Genomic DNA, 23,195 nt, shown 5'->3' with positions numbered 1-23,195 from the left:
TTTATTAAATCCAACTCAGTGTTTCTCCACAGAGGAACACAGGTGTGTCCTCGCTTTGGAGGAGACAGCAGAGGTGTCAGTTAGAGCTGGAGTCGATTTGAAACTCTTCGTCACAGCAGGAACAAAACACGTCGCCATGGTTGCTCAATTCATCCAGAGCAGATTGAGGTCTACAAAGAGCACTCTGCAGCTTTAGTTAAAGTGAAGCTGTTGCATAACAGCTCTTATAAAAAAACAATGAAACTTTTGATGAAAAAAACAGCATTTATGTAATATTTAATTAACCCATGATTATTAATTCATGTGTGTTACAGCAATTAAAATATTAGTATTATTAACAATAATAATAATAATACTAATAATTATATCTGACAGATGTCTCTCAGCCTGAAAGATGATATATTGTATTAAAGATGGTGACAACATGAAGCTTTCCTGTCTCTGTTCTTGTGGCAGCAGAGCTGAATCAGTCTTTTGGGGAAGATGCTCCGCTGCCTCCTAGTAAGCAGTGCAGAGGGTGGCCAGGATTATCCATTATGGATAACAGCTGGTGCAGTGACCTTCTCTTACCAGCTCTGATGTTTCTCACAGCTGACTGATAGAAAATGTCCATTATGTTTCTGCACATGTTGAAGAGCCTGCTCACCCCTTCTTGTATACATCCTTCCAGTTTAGTCTGTTTTTCATGTGGATGCTCAGCTACTTGTACTCCTCCACCACATCGGCATCCTGTCCCAGGATAGACATGGGCCATGTAGCCATCCTTGATGGTAAATGGTCTTTATTTGTATAGCGCTTTACTTAGTCCCTATGGACCCCAAAGTGCTTTACACTACATTCAGTCATCCACCCATTCACACACTGGTGATGGCAAGCTACACTGTAACCACCAAATCTGACAGAGCTATGCCATTCTAACATACTGAAGACTGACTGTCAGGTAGTCAGTAATCCATGAGATGGTGGACGTGTTCACTGATATTTTCAGGAGCTTTTCTCTCAGAAGCAGCAGCTGAATCATTTCAAATTTACTTGATAAATCATAGAAAGTATCCTCACTGTGCAGCTGTTACTCTCCAGATTGGGAGTAGGTTCTCTGCAGCATGGAGATGATTGAATCATCCACTCCCAGATTTGGTTGGTGTACAAACTGCAGAGGATCAATAGATGTTTCCACCTGTGGTCTCAGGTGAGCCAAAACTGGTGTTTCCAGTACCTTCTTCACATGCGACGTGAGAACAGCTGGTCGATAATTGTTAAGCTCTGATGGTGTCAGCTTCTCTGGTAGAGAGGATGTTATCTATAACACTGATTTGTTCTCCTCTGTCAGACTCGGGCTGCAAATGTGACTCAGGTTCACAGACAGCTCACCACCATAGATCCTTGGAGCATAAATAAAATCAAAAGCATAATATTAAAATAAGAAATATGACAAAAAATTAGATTTATGCTGTGTGATTTATGAAGTGGACCTTATCTGCTTTTCATTTTTTATATTTTAAAAATAATGTTGCTCATATAAAACATAATCCAGATGTGAGCCCAAAGCTCAGGCTTTAGGCTGCTCTAAATGCTCATTTCACAGTTTTTTTCTACTCTTCAAGTCAAGTCTTGTTTGTCTCTCTCAGCCTGTTCCTGCAGGAACCAGGGAAGGTGCAATGATGGCATTGGAGGATCTGGACAGTGTATCTGCAAGCCGGGCTGGGAGGGCAATCGCTGCCAGAACAAAATAGGTGAGATTTCTTCTTGAATGCACAAAGATATGAGACCCTGATTGGGTTTTAATGGTCAACAAAGCTCATGAAAAGAGCCACTGGTTGGTACTGAGGTTGTAAAAATTCTAAAACATCCTACAAATGTATGATTTTTGTTTATTATTTCTTAAATAAAGCTCACAATTTCTTTAAACAGATGGATACCTTGGTAACCATTAAGGCATGGTTAAATTATCCCTAAACCAAGCCCGTGGTCATTTTAAACCTTAACCAAGTTATTATAAAACAATGAATCTGAGGTGCTTTCTTTTATTTTGTCATGTATACTGTTACAGTGGTGAATATTTACTTTAAATAAGGTCGGAGTTGCAAATAATGAGGTGAGTGCCTGTAATACCTACTGTATGAGCAGACTATCTTCATGGCTTTGTACACAGGTCAGGCATAACATTATGACCCCTGACAGATAAAATGAATAACACTTATTATCTCTTCATCATGGCACCTGTTAGTGGGTGGACTATATTCGGGATAAAGTGCACATTTTGTCCTCACAGTTGATCTGTTAGAAGCAGGAAAAATGGAGTCGACTGCATCAGAGCAGCTCTTATTGGGTGTTCCTGGTCTGCAGTGGTGAAACAGTTACAGGGTCATGGGCAGCCAAGACTCACTGATGCACATGGGAAGCGAAGGCTGACCTGTGTTTTCTGATCCAACAGATGCTACTGTAACCTATCCTGCAGAAAAAGTTTGTTCTGGTTCTGATAGAAAGATATCAGGATAAACAGTTCATCACAGTTTGTTGCACATTGGGCTGCAGACCAGTCAGGATGCCCTTGGTGACCCCTGTCCACCACCAAAAGCACCAACAATGGACATGAGAGCATCAGACCTGGACCACAGAGCAATGAAAGAAGGTGCCTTGGCCTGATGAATCACACACTATGGACTGTGGGACAAAGTTAAGCCTCTGGAGGCAGTGTAATGCTTTGGGCAATGTTCTGCTGGGAATCCTTAGGTCTTGCCCTTCATGTGGATGCTACTTTGTTAGGTTCCACCTACCTAAGCACTGCTGCAGACCATGTAGACCCTTTCATGGAAACAATAAATGGTTCAGTAGGATAATGTGCGCTGCCTGCCTGAGGAGCAGAGCAACGAGTTTGAGGTGTTGATTTTGCCTGTAATTTCCCAGATCTCTCTGATAACCATAGCACACTCTCAGGGGTCCAAGTCTTGATGGATCAGGGCCAATGTTCCCTCTAATTTTTAACGTATCTGAGCGAACACACAAACTCCCTGAGCGATCCCTTGGACCACTGTGAGCGACATCAGACGTGTGTACTGTGGTTACGCCGGCATCTAATCCATCCAAGTTACATGGTTTATTAAAATAATTAAATTACAGCATTTATATTTATGTTAGACTACTTTTAATCAACTGCTTTAGCCCACTTACAATGAAAATTAAAAAAAAAAAATCTAGTCATTGACCTGTGTAGTATGTTAACACTATTTGAAGTAAAAATAACTTGAACTCCAATTTTGAAAACACAACTTTCTTTCTTTTTTTTAAATTTTTTTTATAAAGCTCTGATATGTATTATGAGTCTGTGGCCTGGGAGAGAGTCCTGTAACTCTGTCTGCAAACTACAGTATATAATGACCAATGTTGGGCAATTAATTATATAGTTCTTCAAAAAAGTAACTCAGTTTGGGAAACAACAAAGTTTTTTGCAGCTATTTCTTTTAAATGCAGCCAAGGCATTTTTAAATAAACATTTCAAACTATTTACAGAACAATCAGCTGTTCTGCATCAAATCTGACGACACACAAATTATTTGTGCCACTCCAAAAAACAATTTCTGTCCACTATGAGATAAAGGAGAACAACAGCCTGATACCTGCAGGCCCGACAACAGGAGATGTGTCACTCCTATAACATTCAGCAGTCGACTCATTGTTCTGACACACACAACAAAACTATTGACTACACTACACACTAACTACACATGATTTGCGCTAAATGTCTCAAATCTCTCACGTCTCAAAACACTCCTAAAACTTCCCCCCGTTTCTTAACAACTAGATGCCACGTTGCCATATCATTTTTTGATTGGTCGACATGGTACTTTTTTGGACGAATAGGAAAGGGACAGGGGGGTGGGGTTTGTTTTTGCTCACAGGCGGAGAGTGATTTCGAGCCTTTTTTCCTTATAAAACGCCGTTTTTACAGTTTCTTCCCGCAGTAAATATAAACAACGACAGTATTCAGGAAGAAAAACAAACATTGCAGATATTTTTATGATAACTCTGGTTTTACTTGGCCTATCAACACAATTTAAAAACTGTTATAAAGTCCACACTTTTTCCGTGAATTGTTCCCTCTGTCCTGCTCACATCTCCAGTGGTTGTACACGTTGTCATTAACGTGGCTTCACTCCACATCAGCCACGCTGCTTTGTGTCGGCACATAAGGACGCTGTCATAGCCTGTTAACGACGTTGATTGGCTGCGTATATACACATTATTGGCTGAACTATGGGATAAGGTGTTCTAATCCCATATGGGAGCAGCCAGTCACTCACTGACTAACACTGCAAAACAGAATTGTTAAAGTATTAATTTTAATTTCAATTCAGGTTAGTTTTTTTTGGGTGCAAAGCAGATTTTCTGTGTGCAGAGACCGTGCCAGCAGTGCGCAATTGCGCACGTGCTGGCTTAGAGGGAACATGGGTCAGGGCTGTTTTGGCAGCAAAAGAAAAAGGTCATAAAGTTATGCCTCATTAGTGTATGTTGTCATTTAGGGGGGAAATTGTCCCTAATGTCTTATCTCAGAAGCTCCACCCATCTGCTATAACTATTCTCCACCTTAAAGGGCTTGTTAAACTAAAAAAAAACAACTTAGGGCTATCCTCAACATTTTAACCAGTTTTTCTCTGTTTCAGCCAAACAGCGATGAGATACGATGAAAACCACATCTGAGTGACTCATTTTAGTTTCAGTTAGGTTTTTGGCTTTTAACAGTTAAGAAGATAATGAGATACAGCAATGACTTGTTGCTTTTATCTTTGCTACAAAGCTCTTCTGGTCTGTTCTGTCTTGTGTCATAAAACGAGCACAGCCCTTTCATTTACAGCCAAAACTTATTCGCTGTTTAGGTCGTCTTGAGCCAGACTTTCATCAGTAAGATTTATAAAGAGGAGCTTAAAGTCATGATGTGAAAGGATCATGAACAGCTGCAGCTTCCTTTGTCTCCAGATCCCTCAGCATCTACTACCTGGTCCACTTTTGGCAGTGTGTGCTTGAGATGTAATTTAATTTTTAGCTTCGGCTCTCTTTCAGTAGCTTCTGTACTCATCTCTGGAGATATGCGAGCCTGTTGCCAACTGCACCTCTTTTTGTCCTTGTCCAAACCTCCACCTCACAACGGAGAGGCTGCAGGTCAGCAGGGACCAGTGGTTCTTCCTGTGAGACTACCTTTATGGTCAAAAACACCGCCAAGCCTCCTCCTGTTTTTTGTTTTCAATGTATTTATCGTTTATTTAGATGCAAAGACAGTTTAATAAATGCATGATGTTTGAGTGCATGGATAATCATGTTAAATAATCTATTTCAGTGTTTGATCAACATAATTCCAACCATGTTTTTTTTTTTTTTTACTTAAGACTGCCCATTAAAAAACACAGAAAACCCCTAAAATTTGGGTGCAGTTCGCTTCCAGTGTTGCTACTGCTTTCAGATCACTACATGGAAATCATGGTATGACTACTTGGATGTAATTTGCTGCAATTTCACCAAAGTCCTTGAACGTCACCAACTTTCAAGGAGAGGAATCACCCCAGTGATGAGAGTGGGCTCTCCAGCGACAACCCAGAGACCAGACAGGAGTTTTCAGTGGAGGAGTCAAAGTTTCCAAGTCGAAAAGCAGTGCATCAGGCCGGGAGTGTGAACAAGAATATGAGTGTCATTTGTTTTCTTTTTTTTCTGTAACACCTGAGGCATCTGAAGAACATTTGCTGCAAACTACCTGAAACTTGATGTTGTGCCATCATGCCAGGAGATGATGGCAACACAGTCTTCACTCAGATTAAGACCTACTTTGGATTTGGATCCCTGAGACCTTGTCCTCTTGCTCATAACGAAATTCAAATTTAAGAGACCACTTTGAGACAGTGTAGGAAGTCCAAATGCAAATGGTCTATGCAAACAAAACGAGGATTCTGGATCCATGTTGAATGCTTTTGTTTTCTGAAAGTTTCTAGGTTGGATTCACAAAAACATTCCTTAAATAAACCTGTGAGTTTTATCTTAAAGCCCTGTTTACTCTTGTTAGCTAAGCCCTATTTACCACATAAAGAACTCGAAAAACGTATCCATGCATTCATCACTCCTTATTGGACTATTGTAACTCTCTTTACCTGGGCCTCCAACTCTCCCTCCTTCAGCGCCTGCAATAGTCCAAAATGCGGCAGCACGCCTCTTAATCGGCACTAGAAAGCATGAGCACATCACCCCCTCCTCGCTAACCTACACTGGCTTCCCGTCAAATATCGCATTGATTTCAAAATCCTTCTGCTCACTTTTAAAATTCTAAATAACCTGGCCCCTAGCTACTTAACTGATCTCCTCTATCCGTACAACCCAAAGAGAGCACTAAGATCCTCCAGCCAACTGCTCCTAATGCAACCAAGGTCTCGTTTAAAAACCAGAGGTGACCGTGCATTTGCCATCGCTGCCCCTAGACTCTGGAATAATCTCCCAGTCGAAATCCGTACTTCGGAACCAATTCAATCATTCAAATCCCGTTTAAAAACACACTTGTTTAACTTAGCTTTTGAAACAAATTAGTTTGACTTTCATTCGGCCTGCCTTACACCATGTAAATGCAATTTTAAGTATAATTGTACTATTTGTTCTTTGTTCTGCCCGCACTGCGGTTTTATTGTGAAGCACTTTGATGTACACTAGTCTTTTAAATGTGCTATATAAATAAACTTTGACTTGACTTGATTTGACTTGTTATCTTCTACTGAGATAAATCCCCCGTCTGCCTTTCTAGGCTCAATCCCAGAGGAGTGCCGGCAGTGCCACGCTCAGGCTGACTGTGTGCTAGGTGCTGGTTGTCTGTGTAAACCGGGATTCCAGGGGAATGGCACCTTCTGCACTCCAGAGCCACGTGAGTGTTGTCCATTATTTAAAAACACACATCATCCTAACGGTGGTCATGCAATAATAGATTTAGAAGAGATTAGAGTGCTTTGTAGTCACAGAAGTAAGAGGAAGCTCTGGTAAGTTTTGATCATCCGGGTCCAGCTGTGGTTCCAATAAGCAACTCGTTGAGATGAAGACTACAGTAACCTGTCATTCTGTAAATGTTCTTGTTGTGCACATTAGCAGACTGGCAGAATAAATCAAACTGTTTTTGGAGCATTTTAAGAAAGAGCTCTGTGACAGTTTGTTTTTCTTAAAATATTTTCATCCTTCTAGTTTTTCAGTATCAGATTTGTTTTCTCTCCTGTTCTGATTGATAATTTGGTTGCTGTAGAAAAGCATCAAAACAGTTCACATTTGTTTCAGGCTCCAGATGTTGCACATGTGGCGAGCTGATGCTTACCTTAAACTGAGCCAGCATTTATAATGAATCAGATGACAGTTCTATTAAAAACACTCTGCAGCTCCAGACCTTTGCTCCGAGTACAACGGCGGCTGCCATGTGAATGCGGACTGCAACCAGACGGGACTCGTCGTCAACTGCACCTGCCACAGTGATTACCAGGGAGATGGCTACTCCTGCAGTCCCATTAACAGGTCGGTGTGGCCTTTCGTCTTTGTCTTAAATACGTTTTTTTTTTCTGGCTTCCTTGTTGCCTTCATTAAATCAACGTGAGGTGTTTACTTTTGGGGACGTGACATCAGGCTGTTTTTCTGTCTGCTCTCCAGATGTACTGAAGAGCCAAATGGTGGCTGCAGCGACTTTGCCTCCTGCAAGTTCACTGGTCCAGTGAGTAAATGTTTTTCATCTTTATCCAGTAAAATCTGCAGCAGTGCAGCAAACGTCAGCAAAGAAGTGAATAAAATTTCATTTTTTTTCTTTTCAAGTTGTTTAGAGTTTAATTAAATTAAATCTGATTATACTAAATATACAGGAAATGCATCATATGCTAGTTCAGACTGAGAGTGGGATATAGAGCAGAAGTAGTAAATATTGAAATTGTCAGATGTCATCTATATGAGAAAAAGCCAAACTATAAAAAATGCATCATTTGTGTGCGTTCATTGTGTTGAGTGGAGCTGAATTAAATTGATTAAATTAATTGACTTAAAAAAAACAGAAAACTGGGAATTACATTAGGAGATAGAATTTAATTAAGTTTTATTAAGTTTCATATCTCAAGTTGATCATCTTTACCTGGTTATTATAGCTGTTTCAAAGACTCCCAACTGAAATAAATGACAAGCGCTTCATTAAATGGGAGGAATTACTATGGCTGCACATTTGGCAGTCGGCATAACCAAGACCAGGATTTCGAGCTATTATACTGGAAAAGCGCAAAGGAGAACTTGCTTAAATCAAAGCACAAATCTTAAAACCTGTTCTCTGTTCGCCGTCTGGGGTAGTGGGTTTCCCTACTGCTGCGGGTCCAGGTGGTCCCCCAACTCCGCTGGTGCATTGGTGGTTCTCTGTGTCTGGGGCTGGGTGCTCAAATGCGTAGTGGATCATTCCCGACAGCAGCTTGGCTGGGCCGGGCCCCCTTGGCTTTGTTGGGCTGTTTCTGGGGGTGGGAAGCCCTCAGGTCTATTTGGCCCGGGGCTCAGCTCACACAGGTGTACAAACAGGTACTCACAGCCACACATTACAGGGAGTGCAGAATTATTAGGCAAGTTGTATTTTTGAGGAATAATTTTATTATTGAACAACAACCATGTTCTCAATGAACCCAAAAAACTCATTAATATCAAAGCTGAATGTTTTTGGAAGTAGTTTTTAGTTTGTTTTTAGTTTTAGCTATTTTAGGGGGATATCTGTGTGTGCAGGTGACTATTACTGTGCATAATTATTAGGCAACTTAACAAAAAACAAATATATACCCATTTCAATTATTTATTTTTACCAGTGACACCAATATAACATCTCCACATTCACAAATATACATTTCTGACATTCAAAAACAAAACAAAAACAAATCAGCGACCAATATAGCCACCTTTCTTTGCAAGGACACTCAAAAGCCTGCCATCCATGGATTCTGTCAGTGTTTTGATCTGTTCACCATCAACATTGCGTGCAGCAGCAACCACAGCCTCCCAGACACTGTTCAGAGAGGTGTACTGTTTTCCCTCCTTGTAAATCTCACATTTGATGATGGACCACAGGTTCTCAATGGGGTTCAGATCAGGTGAACAAGGAGGCCATGTCATTAGTTTTTCTTCTTTTATACCCTTTCTTGCCAGCCACGCTGTGGAGTACTTGGACGCGTGTGATGGAGCATTGTCCTGCATGAAAATCATGTTTTTCTTGAAGGATGCAGACTTCTTCCTGTACCACTGCTTGAAGAAGGTGTCTTCCAGAAACTGGCAGTAGGACTGGGAGTTGAGCTTGACTCCATCCTCAACCCGAAAAGGCCCCTCAAGCTCATCTTTGATGATACCAGCCCAAACCAGTACTCCACCTCCACCTTGCTGGCGTCTGAGTCGGACTGGAGCTCTCTGCCCTTTACCAATCCAGCCACGGGCCCATCCATCTGGCCCATCAAGACTCACTCTCATTTCATCAGTCCATAAAACCTTAGAAAAACCAGTCTTGAGATATTTCTTGGCCCAGTCTTGACGTTTCAGCTTGTGTGTCTTGTTCAGTGGTGGTCGTCTTTCAGCCTTTCTTACCTTGGCCATGTCTCTGAGTATTGCACACCTTGTGATTTTGGGCACTCCAGTGATGTTGCAGCTCTGAAATATGGCCAAACTGGTGGCAAGTGGCATCTTGGCAGCTGCACGCTTGACTTTTCTCAGTTCATGGGCAGTTATTTTGCACCTTGGTTTTTCCACACGCTTCTTGCGACCCTGTTGACTATTTTGAATGAAACGCTTGATTGTTCGATGATCACGCTTCAGAAGCTTTGCAATTTTGAGACTGCTGCATCCCTCTGCAAGATATCTCACTATTTTTGACTTTTCTGAGCCTGTCAAGTCCTTCTTTTGACCCATTTTGCCAAAGGAAAGGAAGTTGCCTAATAATTATGCACACCTGATATAGGGTGTTGATGTCATTAGACCACACCCCTTCTCATTACAGAGATGAACATCACCTAATATGCTTAATTGGTAGTAGGCTTTCGAGCCTATACAGCTTGGAGTAAGACAACATGCATGAAGAGGATGATGTGGACAAAATACTCATTTGCCTAATAATTCTGCACTCCCTGTATGTGTCATGTATCATTAATACTGTGTGCTGCTCAGTAGCATTTAATATTTATTATTTACCGCTATTTATCCATATGTTGGTTGTTGCCGTGGTTTCCATGCTGTGTTGTTTTTTGCTTGTTTTTTTCAGCAGATTTTCAGTGTTTTTTCTCTCTCTCTTCCCTGTTTTTCTCTCCCTCTCCTTTTGCCTACTTTCTCCCCTTTTTTCTTTATTTCCGTCTTTTGCATTTTGATTGTAATAACTCATAATTGTTAAAAACCTAATAAAAATCAAATTAAATATGAGTATCAAGTGGACCAGTATAGCAAAAGCCGTAATGGTAGACTTTGGAAAATAAATCTGCTGGGCATTTAGTTTGGCCTTCAGACAACAACCCTGATTGCTACACTTCCAGACAGGACAGGCAATATATATATGTATATTACAGCACAATTAAGTGCTCTGTTGGTGCAACCTAAACTGAAATTAAAGATCTTATTTGTGGGGTTATTCCAATTCAAGCACTGCTGGGTGCTGATGCAGAACTTAACCGATTTGGATAACATTTTTTAAAAACATGGCTAAGTACACTGCTAAAAACATTTACTAAAACTTTTTAATCATAGTATAGCATCATATCATTTAAACTTCATAAACTTCTTCTATTGTTCTTCTCAGTTAAGTACCAGAGGGGGTTGTTAATCACTTTCAGCTGCTTTGGTGTTAATGAAATCAACAACAGATTCACTAGAGGGACAACGGTGAGACAATCCTCAGGTTTTATAGGTGTGGGCAACAGGCGTATTTTTCTGTCCATGTCTTTTCGGACATATACGTTTTGCATGTAGCTAGGGTTCGTGTCACTACTAGTACCATGAGCAATATTGGCATTTGTCATAGAATACCAGAATTGGCAGCTCCACCAGTGGTGCCCTGTGCTTTTCACGGATGAGAGCAGGTTCACCCTGAGCACATGTGACAGATGTGAAAGGGTCTGGAGAAGCTGTGAAGCTGAGAAGATTGTAATGCTGCCTGTAGCATCTTTCAGCATCAGAATTAGAATACTTTAAAATGGCCTGTATTTGTATAGCGTTTTACTTGGTCCCTAAGGACCCCAAAGCGCTTTACATGTTCAGTCATCCACCCATTCACACACACACATACACACACTGGTGATGGCAAGCTACATTGTAGCCACAGCTGCCCTGGGGCGCACTGACAGAGGCGAGGCTGCCAGACACTGGTGCCACCGGGCCCTCTGACCACCACCAATGTGGTAAATACTTTATTAATCCCTGAGGAAATTATGCAGTTACACTTGCTTCAAGACAGTAAGAAGAGTAACTAACTTAGCTAAATTAAATAATACAATATATTACAAGGTGGTGCGGTGGGGGGGGGGGGGTGCTATGTACAGCTGCGTGAGGGAAAAGGGGCTCAAGGGAAGTCCAGGGGAAAAGCATGCGTTCTTCAGATCATCCACACACACGATCACTGGCTCTCACTTCAACACTTGCCACTAGGGAATCACACGGGGGGGAAATCCAGGGAGCTCTGTAGACAGGGAGACGGGGTTAAATACAACGCACAAAGGAAACACACTTAACTCAACTTGCAGTAGCTTGGCTTCACTAACGCGTGGTAGACAACAATCCAGCGACGAACAGCAGTCACCTCCTGGCTTAAATGCTGATCATCTTAATGAGACCCAGGTGTCTCATCTCCTGAGGGCGTGAACCCACAGTGAGTTCCACCCCGGCGACAAAGAAGAGGAGAGAGAGAGAGGAAGAGAGAGAGAAACAGAGCGTGCTGATCAGCGTGCAGCTGATCCGCCTGGCCATGACAATAACCCGTTACTGTAATTAAATTACTTTTCCACTGAAAAAGTAGAGTAACTAATTACTGTTCATTTTTAGGTATTTTAATTACAGTTACTTACAATGTACTGTTACATTGTAAAATAATTAAACTTGCTGAATATCATTATTTAATTTCAATAATTTATCTTCTAAACGTAGAAGTAAACTCTGCTGCTTTAACATCGTTGCAGGTGCACGTCATTTCGCGCCAGTTTGCTGCATAGTCGTATTCTAAAGCGGAAGATGTTGGACTCGGCTGAAGCGAGTGGCTGTTTTTTGAAATGGACATATTCCCGTCTCTTCACTTTTCTGAAACAAGCAGACAAGAACATTACAGTAATATGTAAGCTATGTCCTGGGGAGAAAAAACTATCGGCCGCTGTTAATAGCACGAGTAATCTACTGAAGCGCCTGACACGAGAGCATAGACGAACACTTCTGAGTGATCCTTGTTCATCATCCATGGATAACACCGCGGCAACTCCTGCTAAGCAGGCAAAACTTGATTTTACTTCAGCAGCACAGAAAGCGTCTGAAGGTGAGCTTAAAAAAATGATTGCAGGCTACATTGTGGAAGAGATGCTACCGCTGCGTACTGTAGAGTCTCCGTCTTTAAAAAAATGTATTTATTATTTAAAGAGTTTAATTTCTATTGTTTGCCCACTCAAGGTTTATAGGTATTTTAAGAAGTATTTAGTTAAATTACTTATTTAGTAATTAAGTTACCTTTCTGACACAGTAATTAGATAAGTATTTTAAATACAATATTGACTAAGTAATTAGTAATTAGTAATTCATTACTTTTTTAAAGTAACTTACCCAACACTGCAGAGGACTAGAGAGGCAAGGCTTCACTTGCGACACGTGAAAGGTGTTATGGATTTTCATATTCCGGGGCAGTTTAAGACTGACAGAGATGGGGTTAATCACAGAGTCGACTTCAAAGGGACTGATGAAAGTGGGAGACAGTTTCTTGGATTCAGACCTGAGTGGGATGAATCTGGTAGACAGCCAAACCTTTTGTCCAGGTGTGTAGGTGGGAGCAGGGGTCCGGTGGCGATCTGCTGGGTGCTTGTTGCGTTCCACTGTGCGGAGAAGGGCGGCCCGAGTCGCTCTCCAGGCGCGCCGACACCTCTGAAGATGCTGTTGGACAGAGGGAACAAAGTGCTCACCTTCGACGGCTGGGAAGAGTGGTGGTTGGTAGCCCAGGGACGCCTCAAAAGGGGACACACTGGTGGCAGAGGAGGTAAGGCTGTTATGAGCATACTCAATCCATGGCAGTTGCTCGCTCGCTCCAAGTTGACTGGTTAGTGGACACCAGGCACCGGAGAGCTGCTTCGAGCTCCTGGTTGGCACGCTCCGTTTGACCATTGGTCTGTGGGTGGAAACCAGAGGAGAGACTGACCTGAGCTCCGAGGGCACTGCAGAACTCCTTCCAGACACGTGACGTGAACTGCGGTCCTCTGTCTGACACAATGTCCGAGAGGATTCCATGGAGGCGAAAAACGTGGTTAGTTAGTAGCCGGGCGGTCTCTAGAGCAGTGGGAAGCTTAGGGAGGGCGACAAAATGAGCAGCTTTGGAGAAACGGTCCACAGTGGTGAGAATGACAGAGTTGCCTGACGAGACAAGCAGACCAGTGATGAAGTCAATAGCAATGTGTGACCAGGGGCGGCTCGGAGTCGGCAGAGGTTGGAGGAGGCCAGAGGGTGGTTGATGGACGCTCTTGTTTTGAGCGCAGGTCGAGCATTCGGAAATATGCTCGCGGACATCTTTAGCGAGGGAAGGCCACCAGGCGAAACATTGAAGGAAGGTAGTAGTGCGGTGGACCCCCGGCTGGCAGGTGAATCTGGCAGTATGAGCCCAATGTAACACTTGTGACCTTACTGAGGAGGGTACGAAGAGCAACACCGGAGGTCCCGTTCCGGGGTCTGGTTCTGTCTGTTGAGCCTCTCCAATAGCCGACTCGAACTCCCAGGTCAGGGCCCCAATTACACAGGTGGGCGGTAGAATGGGAGAGTCCCGAGCTGCAATTTTCGGAGGCCGCGAATTGGCGTGAGAGGGCGTCTGGCTTGACATTACGGGAACCGGGTCTGTAAGTGATTGTGAACTGGAATCTAGTAAAAAACAGGGCCCACCTGGCTTACCTGGCGTTGAGGCGCTTTGCCGATCGAATGTACTCCAGGTTCTTGTGATTGGTCCAGACCACAAACGGCTGGGCAGCTCCTCCAGAGCTAGCTTGATGGCTAGTAGCTCTCGGTCTCCCACATCATAGTTGCTCTCTGCGGAGGTGAGAAGGCGTGAAAAGTAGGCACAGGGGTGAAGCTTACCACCTTGCTGCTGGGAAAGCACCGCACCCACTCCAGCGTCCGAGGCGTCCACCTCTACAACGAACTGCAGGTTGAGGTCGGGTTGGACGAGGATGGGCGCCGAGGCAAAGCGGTCTTTTGGATGAACAAATGCTTGTTGGGCCGGTTCATCCCAGCAGAAGGGAACCTTGGGAGAAGTGAGACGGGTCAGAGGCAGGGCAAGTTTACTGTAGTCGCGAATAAAGCGACGATAGAAGTTTGTGAACCCCAGAAAGCTTTGAAGCTTTTTACGGTTAGAGGTGGTCGGCCAGTCAACAACGGCTTGAACCTTCGCGGGATCAGTTTTGAGGTTACCTTGGTCGATGATGTGGCCCAGGAAGGAAACAGTTGAGACATGAAACTCACACTTCTCCCCTTTAACAAAGAGGCGATTCTCAAGGAGACGCTGAAAGACTTGCCTGACATGGCGTTGGTGTTCGGTGACGGAGCGGGAGAAGATGAGGATGTCATCCAAGTAGACGAAAACGAAGTGGTCAATGAAATCCCGGAGAACGTCGTTCACGAGAGCCTGAAACCTAGCTGGTGCATTGGTGAGACCAAAAGGCATTACAAGATATTCGAAATGGCCCAGGTGAGTATTGAAAGCCGTTTTCCACTCATCCCCCCTCCCTTATTCTCACCAGATGGTAGGCGTTGCACAGGTCCAGCTTTGAGAAGATAGTGGCCCCCTGGAGAAGCTCGAACGCGGGGAGTGGTGCGCTTGGGAGGAGTCATACGGCCGGTGAGGGGGGAAGGGAGCGTGCCTTATCCTTACAAAACACCTGTGCCAGGTCGTGATAAACAGACGGCACGGAGGACAGATCTGGCGGTTCGGAGATCGCTGAATTGGTTGGTGGGTTCATGGTGGGGTTGGCGGCTTTTAAACAGGACATGTGACACTCTTCCCCCCCACCCCAAAATACTTTCTTTCCTCCAATCGATCATAGGGTTATGTTGACGTAGCCAGGGGTAGCCTAAGACTAGTGGTGTGAGTGGGGCTTTAAAGACATAAAACTGTATGACTTCAGAATGATTGCCGGAAAGAGGCAGGGAAGCAGGTTCAGTGACAAGAGTAATGTCCGGGAGACACTGACCACTAAGGGCTGTGACTTGGAGTGAATGTGACAGAGGCTCCGTGCTAAAACCTAATTTAAGCGCCAGCGAGGCATCAATAAAATTCTGTTCTGCCCCGGAATCAATCAGAGCGTCAAGAGAATGAGTCTCGAGCCGAATCGTTAACTTGGCTGCAACCATGAGACGAGGAGGAGACTGAGAACAGGAGACCTCACCCACCCGTACACTCCTCACTACTGGCGGGCACTGTCTTTTGGCCGTGCCGGGCAATCTGTGGCAATATGGCCTTTGCGGCCACAAAAAAAACACTCACCGGCCCTCCACCGACGATGCCACTCCTCGGGCGACAGTCTGGAGCGGCCCAGTTGCATGGGTTGTTCACTCTCCTCCATGCTGCCCGATACTTGATTGCCGCTGATCGCGCCTCCGCCCTACGTCATCTCCATGCGACCCGGAGGCTTCTGGGAAATGTAGTTTCCGGTTCCCCGACACGCCCGTAGGTGCTCATCTATCTTCACCCTTTCTGATGTGTGTAATCACATCAGAAAGGGTTTTAGGAACATCCCTCATCACCAGTTCTTTTTTTAACTCATCACAAATATTATTCAAAAGGGTACTTCTCAATGCCGACTGCCCCCACCCCGTTTCTTCAGCCAAGGTCCAGAACTCGACCGAAAACTCCGCCATACTCCGCCTCCCCTGCTTCAAATTCAACAATCTGTGGGCGTCCGCTCCGGTGCCTCTTTCAAAAACACTTTTAAACTCGGTGAGGAAATCCTCGTAAGAAATCTCAGGGGCTGTTCTTAAAACGGCTTGCGCCCAGTTCAATGCCTGCCCACGTAACAGTTGAACAATAAAGGCAATTTTGGCCCTGTCAGTCTCATACGTTCTTCATAACTGTTGGAATTGTAACGTGATCTGGATCAAAAATCCAGCACATTTATGGAACTCACCCGAGAAAGGCTCTGGCGCTGGTAACGATCACTCCGGAGGCTCAGCGGGAGCCGGCGCGGAGGAAACAGATGGAGCTGCCGCTGAAGGGTCGGGAGCCTGTAACTGAGGAGAAACAGACGGAGGTGGTGAGGGTGGGCTTACCAACGGTATGCGTTGAGCGAGGGCTTGGGTGAGTGCAGCCAGCTGTTGGTTAATGTGCTGCAGCATGTGTTCGTGGCATTCCAGAATTGCCTCCGGAGTGAGGACGGGTTGCTGGGTGGGGGTTGAGTCCGCTGAGTCCATGATGGCTGGATCGTTATTGTTACGGTTTGGAGGAGGACTCAAGCGCAGGACTCCGGGCTCAGATGCACACAAGAAAGATTTATTTACAATTCACCAGGTGTATATACAAGAAGGTGCGGGGGGGGAGTGCAGCTGCGTGAGGGAAAAGGGGCTCAAGGGAAGTCCAGGGGAAAAGCATGCGTTCTTCAGATCATCCACACACACGATCACTGGCTCTCACTCCGATACTTGCCACTCGGGAATCACACGGGGGGGACATCCAGGGAGCTCTGTAGACAGGGAGACGGGGTTAAATACAACGCACAAAGGAAACACACTTAACTCGACTTGCAGTAGCTTGGCTTCACTAACGCGTGGTAGACAACAATCCAGCGACGAACAGCAGTCACCTCCTGGCTTAAATGCTGATCATCTTAATGAGACCCAGGTGTCTCATCTCCCGAGGGCATGAACCCACAGTGAGTTCCGCCCCGGCGACAAAGAAGAGGAGAGAGAGAGGAAGAGAGAGAGAAACAGAGCGTGCTGATCAGCGTGCAGCTGATCCACCTGGCCGTGACAATTGTACTGTAAACTGTTGAACTTTGTCATTTTGTTATTTCTCTGTAGAGGATGTGCAGATATTAAGGATGTGTGTACTGTGCATTAGATAGAGGAGTTGTACCACCACAGGCACCGGAATGATTTCCTGCATTGTGCAGTGGTGCATTTGGGTAATCTCTGTCTCTCACTGAACATCAGTGTTGGGCAAGTTGCTTTGAAAAAGTAATTAGTTATAGTTCAACAACAAAACTATCGACTACACTACACACTAACTAAACAAGACAACACACTAACTACACACTCCAAACATGCTAAACATCACAAATCTCTCATATCTCAAAACTCTCTCTCTCTTTTGCTCTCTCACCGCCAGATGTTAAAATTCCTCTGAAAATAGAGATGACTCTGGCCCTTCCTGTAAATTGCAGTGGTATTTTTAATCCAGTCCAGTTTATTGTCAATGTGTTCTCCAATGTATTTATAGTGCTCCCCAATGTCCACATTGATCCCCTGGATTGAAACAGGGGTCAAAGGTTTCCTGGTCCCCCTAAAGTCAACAATCAATACTTTGGTCTTTATCACACTGAACTGCAGAGGATTCTGCTCACACCATGTGACAAAGGAGTCCACCACAGCGCAGTACTCTGTCTCATCACCCTCACTGATGCATCCAACCACTGCAGAGTCATCAGAAAACTTCTGAAAATGGCAGGTCTCTGTGAAGTGGCTGAAGTCTGTGGTGTAGAGGGTGAAGAGGAAATGACAGCCCCTCATGTTCCCACTGTGTTGCTGATCACCTTATCAGACACACGATTTTGAAAATGCACATATTGTGGTCTTCCTATCACGTAACTAACAATCCTCAACAGTCCTCAACTCAGAGGAGAGGCTGGTAACCGAACTGAAGGGGATCCTGGTGTGGCCTGACTATAAGTTGAAGGAGGATGGTGGTGAAGAATGAGTCTTTCCAGTGTCTTCATGATGTGGGAAGTCAGCACTACAGGTCTGTAATCCTGGGGGCCACCGGGACGTGGCATCTTTGGTACAGGAACGAGGAATGACGTCTTCCATAGCACTGGGATCCTCTGCAGACTCAGACTCATCATAAACAGTTTATGAAAGACTCCACAAAACTGGGGGGTACAGGTCTTAAGGACACAGAGACTGGACCCCACCTGGTCATGCAGACTTGCCTGAGTGGAGTCTTTATGCCACTCCACATATCTCTTCATGCTATTCTATTGGAGTTTCCACTCTAGCTTTCTCCTATAATTGTCCTTAGCCTCTCCCCTTCAATAATGCCTGAACCATTCTCACCTACTCTCTATTGCCCTGAAGGTCCTCTTTTTGTCATTGAGGAGGGCTTTGATGTCCTTAGTCACCCATGGCTTGTTATTTGCATTAGATAAGATAAGAGATAAGATAAGACTACTGATCCCACGGCGAGGAAATTTGTGCTTTACCACAGCTCAGGTACAGATAGCAGTAGAACACAAAGAGTATACCAAAATTATAAAGTCAAGAAATACAAAATAAATGAATAATAAATAAATAATATTAATAATAATAAAAAAAAACAATATACAATACAATATATACAACAGTAGCTGAGGTTCTATGTACATGCATACATAGTACGTGTTATGGATATAGGGTTGTGGAAATATGCAAATAATAAATTTCAACTATTCTACTACTACTATTACTATGTAAGTAACAGATATCTATTATTTATCTATAAGTATAGACATGTACATGTACATGCACAAACACGTACAAATACACATCCATCCATCCACAGGAAATATACATATAGAGAGATATACATATACATGCACATGTCCGTACATATATAAGATGCACTGTGCATGAGGTGGTGACTGTGGATGACCAATGGATGACCACAATGTCCAAGTGACTCATGACATCTTGATTGAGGAGTTATAGAGTCTAACTGGCTATGGGCGATCATGGCTCAAAGAGTTGGCAGTTCATCTTGTAATCGGAAGGTTGCCGGTTCAATCCCCGGCCTCTCTGTCCTGGTCGTTGTGTCCTTGGGCAAGACACTTCACCTACTGCCTACTGGTGATGGCCAGAGGGGCTGATGGCACGATATGGCAGCCTCGCTTCTGTCAGGCTTTGAGGGCCCCGAAAAGCGCTATGTAAATGCAATCCATTATTATTATTATTATTAACTGCTGTGAGGATGAATGATCTGTGAAAGCGCTCCTTCCTGCAGCGAGGGTGTTTCAGTCTCTGTCTAAAGGAGCTGCATAGCACACTCACAGACTCGTGCAGAGGGTGGTGTGGGTTGTTCATGATGAATGTAAGCTTTGCTAGCATCCTCCTCCCGCCCACCACCTCCATAGACTCCAAAGGACATCCCAGCAAAGACTTAGACCTCCACACCAGTTTGTCAATCCTGCTCCTGTCCCTGTCCGTGCATCCGCTCCGCCAGTAGGCTATTGCATAGAAAAATGTGGACGCTACCCCAGTGTCATAGAATGTCACTGAGTGTCGGAGTCAGTCTCCTCAGCAGGTGAAGTCAACGCTGGCTCTTCTTATACAGGATGTCTGTATTTGTAGTCCAGTCCAGATTATTGTTGAGGTGAACACCCAGGTACTTGTATGAGTGTGTTGTAGGAGGTGACTTCCTCCTGAAGTCTATGACCATCTGATGCGTCTTGATAGCGTTGATTTGGAGAGCGTTGGTCTCACCAGCTGACAAAGTCACTGATGACCCCTCTATATTCCTGATTGTTTTCATCTGATACGCATCCAATGATGGCTGTGGTCTGTTGGTTAGGTAGTCGATGGTCCATGCAGTCAGCTGTTTGCCCACTCCGGCTTCCTCCAGCTTCCCTCTCAGTAGTGCAGGCTGGATGGTGTTGAAAGCACTGGAGAAGTCAAAAAACATCATCCTCACAATGCTCCCTGCCTGCTCTAGGTGAGAGAGGGATCAGTGCTACTGACAGCATTATCCAACCCGATTCCAGACCAGTAAGCAAACTGCAGGGGGCCCAGGCTGGCTCTGTTGTGGGTAGATATGTGGATGGGGGTGAAGCAGGGTGGTGGTGTGAGGAGAGCTCAGGTAACAATGACATTCCACCAGGAGAGGGGCAGGACAGCATTTGGAGGGGGGTTGATGGAACCTGGGGGGTGGGAGAGATGATAAGGTCAAGAGCCAAATCTGTTGAAAAACAGATTCAATTCATTGGCCCACCCCCGGTCAGCAGACACTGTGGCTCCTCCATTGTCCTTGAAGTCTCTCTTGGAGAGTACAAAAGGATCCTCGTGTCCTTGTCTCCATGATTGAAAGCCCTCTTCTTCTCGTTCACAGGGCCTTCAGTTGTGGGGTCACCGGTTTATTGTTTGAGAAACACCGTACCTTCTTGCTAGGCACAGTGTTGATGTAGTTCGTGATGCAGTGGTTTAGGCCATCAATGTCATCGTGAGGCTTGCAGAGTTCTGCCAGTCTGTGCATTCAAAACAGTCTCTCAGCATCTCACTGCATTCCTCGGATCACACCCTTATCACCTTCTTTGTTGGGAGTTTCCTCTTCACCATGGGAGTGTAAATGGGTTGAAGAATGACCAGGTTGTGGTGTGTGTGGCTAAGCGGGGGGAAGGGTGATGTGCTGTAAGCCTGCTTTGTGTTGGCAAACATGGTTCAGGGTTTTTCTGTCCCTTCTATGGCAGGCAACATACTGCGAGAAGTTAGGGAGAGTGGCAGATAGTGAGGCGTGATCGAAGTCCCCAGAGATAATAATGAGGGATTGCAGATGTGCCATCCCACGGTTGTGGGGCGACTGTGGCTCAGGGAGTTGGGAAGCGTATCTGTAACCGGAAGGTCGCCGGTTCAATCCCTGGCCTCTCTGTCCTGGTCGTTGTGTCCTTGGGCAAGACACTTTAGTCCTTGGGCAAGACACTTTACCCTACCGCCTACTGGTGTTGGCCAGAGGGGCCGATGGCACGATATGGCAGCCTCACTTCTGTCAGTCTGCCCCAGGGCAGCTGTGGCTACAACCGTAGCTTGCCTCCACCAGCGTGTGAATGCGAGAGTGAATGAATAGTGGCATTGTAAAACGCTTTGGGTGCCTTGAAAAGCGCTATACAAATCCAATCCATTATTATTATCATTATTATCTGTAGCTGAGAGACTGTGGAGTGAATGTACTCACAGGTTGCCATAGCGTTGGCCGAGTGCGGAATGTAAACAGTCAGCACAATAACGTGAAAAATCCTTGGCCAGGTGGTATGGCCGAACGCTAACCGCTAACAGGAAATAATTTCCCCTAGGGATCAATAAAGTATTCTGATTCTTTGGTACAGCGCTGTTCCTTCACAGTGATGTGTCTCGGGTTACATCATCTCTCATTGATCTTCTTTGCTAGTCCCCCACCTCCCCTATTACCACTCTCCACTGCGCTCCACTCCGCTCTAACCAGTTGAAAGCCATCCAGAGTTACGACGGGGTCCAGTGTGTGGTCTGTGAGCCATGTCTCAGTGAACAGCAGGAGGCTGCTCTCCTGGTACTCCCACTGCAGTCTGGTTAGCGCCATTAGCGCTTCCATCTTGTTGGGTAAAGATCTTACGTTACCCATGAGAATGGATGGAATGTTCAGTTTGTACAATGGATAGTCTTAGCTGGGACAATGGAGTTGGTGCAGAAGGTTATGTAGTCAGTGATACACTCAGTAAGCCCATTGATGTCCTGACCATGAGGCTCACAGTGTCTCCCAGTCTGTGAATCTCAAAACATGAATCAGGTTATGATCTGACCTACCCAATCGGGGGAGGGAGGAGGAACTGGATATCCCGTTTTCCATGAATACCTACTCAGATCAACTCGCTACAACTCGACTCGGATCAACTGGTTTTCCATTCAAATCCAGTACTACCTAGCCTGCATGGTTGTTGTCATAGCAATGTGTCCAAGTGTCCCGTGAAGTAATTAACATGAACGTTACAAAAAAGGTGGCTGTCTAGACAAGAATATACCTGCTGCTCGGACTGTGGCTTTTCACCAGACTTGAGCACCATGGCATTATTTTTGTAGCCATTTCCGTCATTGACATGTTTCAAAAATGGCGGTTTTAATTTTTGTGAACAAGACGCTCTCATGGCTCATCGCATGACACTACTGACCAGCCAATTGGTGATATGCAGTCTGACGATGCCACATCGGATTGCTTGGAACCTCGAGAAAGTAGGTACTAAAAAAGTACATCTTACTGTTGGATTTATCTAGGCACAAACCTCACTGGAACACAAGCCCAAACTGCACGACAAATCAAGACAAGACAGAGCTCTTTTGTCTTTTTGGCTTGCAAGGGAAGTCAGTCAAGGCCAAGTAATGCTCCCTTCACCTGTCCTTTAGCCAACTTCAACTGATTCCTTCGCTACAGCCCTTTTTATTGTCAGCAAGCAATCATTCATGAATATGCAATTACAAATACATGTGACATTCTTAAGCAGGCATATCTGAACAACATCAGTGTCTGTATTCTGTGGGTGTGTGTAGGTGCGTGTGTGTGTGTGTGTGTGTGTGTGTGTGTTTACAGCTATACTATACATAGACATACGACCTTTCAATGAACTAAAACTGTGTGTATGAGGCATGCAGAAAAGCAGAAGTAAGTGTCTCGCTAAATGATAAGAACAGGAACTTGCAATAGGTCATGTCTCAGACGAACATTTAAAAGTGTGAAGTTTAGCACTTTTAAGAAACACAACAATCTGGTTCCTAAAGCTATAATGGAAATTATAACGCCGAGGCTGCTTCCTCTCATCTCATGGTACACAAGTGCACACAGAATCTTATCAGACCTAATAAGGACATGCTTTTTATCAGCATACAAATGATTATATGTTCCTAAGCACAAATGACAATATAAAAAATATCAATTCCAACACTTACCAGGTACTATGACCTAATGGAAAATCATGAAAACCGTGGTGAACCATACAGAGTCGATCTGAGAAGCTACTAATGAAACGGGCTTGATTATAAACAGTAGGTCT

The 23,195-nt window shown here is 44.6% G+C and overlaps 1 protein-coding gene and 1 long non-coding RNA gene across 2 annotated transcripts in view; both read left to right on the top strand.

Annotated features, from left to right (window-relative positions):
- The window catches only part of stab1 (stabilin 1), a 169,234-nt gene that overhangs the window by 96,864 nt on the left and 49,175 nt on the right, over window positions 1–23,195 (top strand). The window contains exons 57-60 of the mRNA XM_040004521.1: window positions 1,629–1,733; window positions 6,776–6,892; window positions 7,392–7,524; window positions 7,657–7,717. Coding sequence (XP_039860455.1) covers window positions 1,629–1,733; window positions 6,776–6,892; window positions 7,392–7,524; window positions 7,657–7,717 — 416 coding nt within the window. The remainder of the gene's footprint in view (window positions 1–1,628; window positions 1,734–6,775; window positions 6,893–7,391; window positions 7,525–7,656; window positions 7,718–23,195) is intronic.
- LOC120716873 lies at window positions 7,727–21,984 on the top strand. Its single transcript, XR_005692051.1, has 3 exons — window positions 7,727–8,337; window positions 18,061–18,064; window positions 21,971–21,984. It is a non-coding gene; the product is annotated as an uncharacterized LOC120716873 (long non-coding RNA).

This window comes from Simochromis diagramma, unplaced genomic scaffold (genome assembly GCF_900408965.1).
Source record: "Simochromis diagramma unplaced genomic scaffold, fSimDia1.1 OVJJ01000320.1, whole genome shotgun sequence".
Lineage (NCBI taxonomy): Eukaryota > Metazoa > Chordata > Actinopteri > Cichliformes > Cichlidae > Simochromis > Simochromis diagramma.
This window is presented reverse-complemented; position numbering and strand designations above follow the sequence as displayed.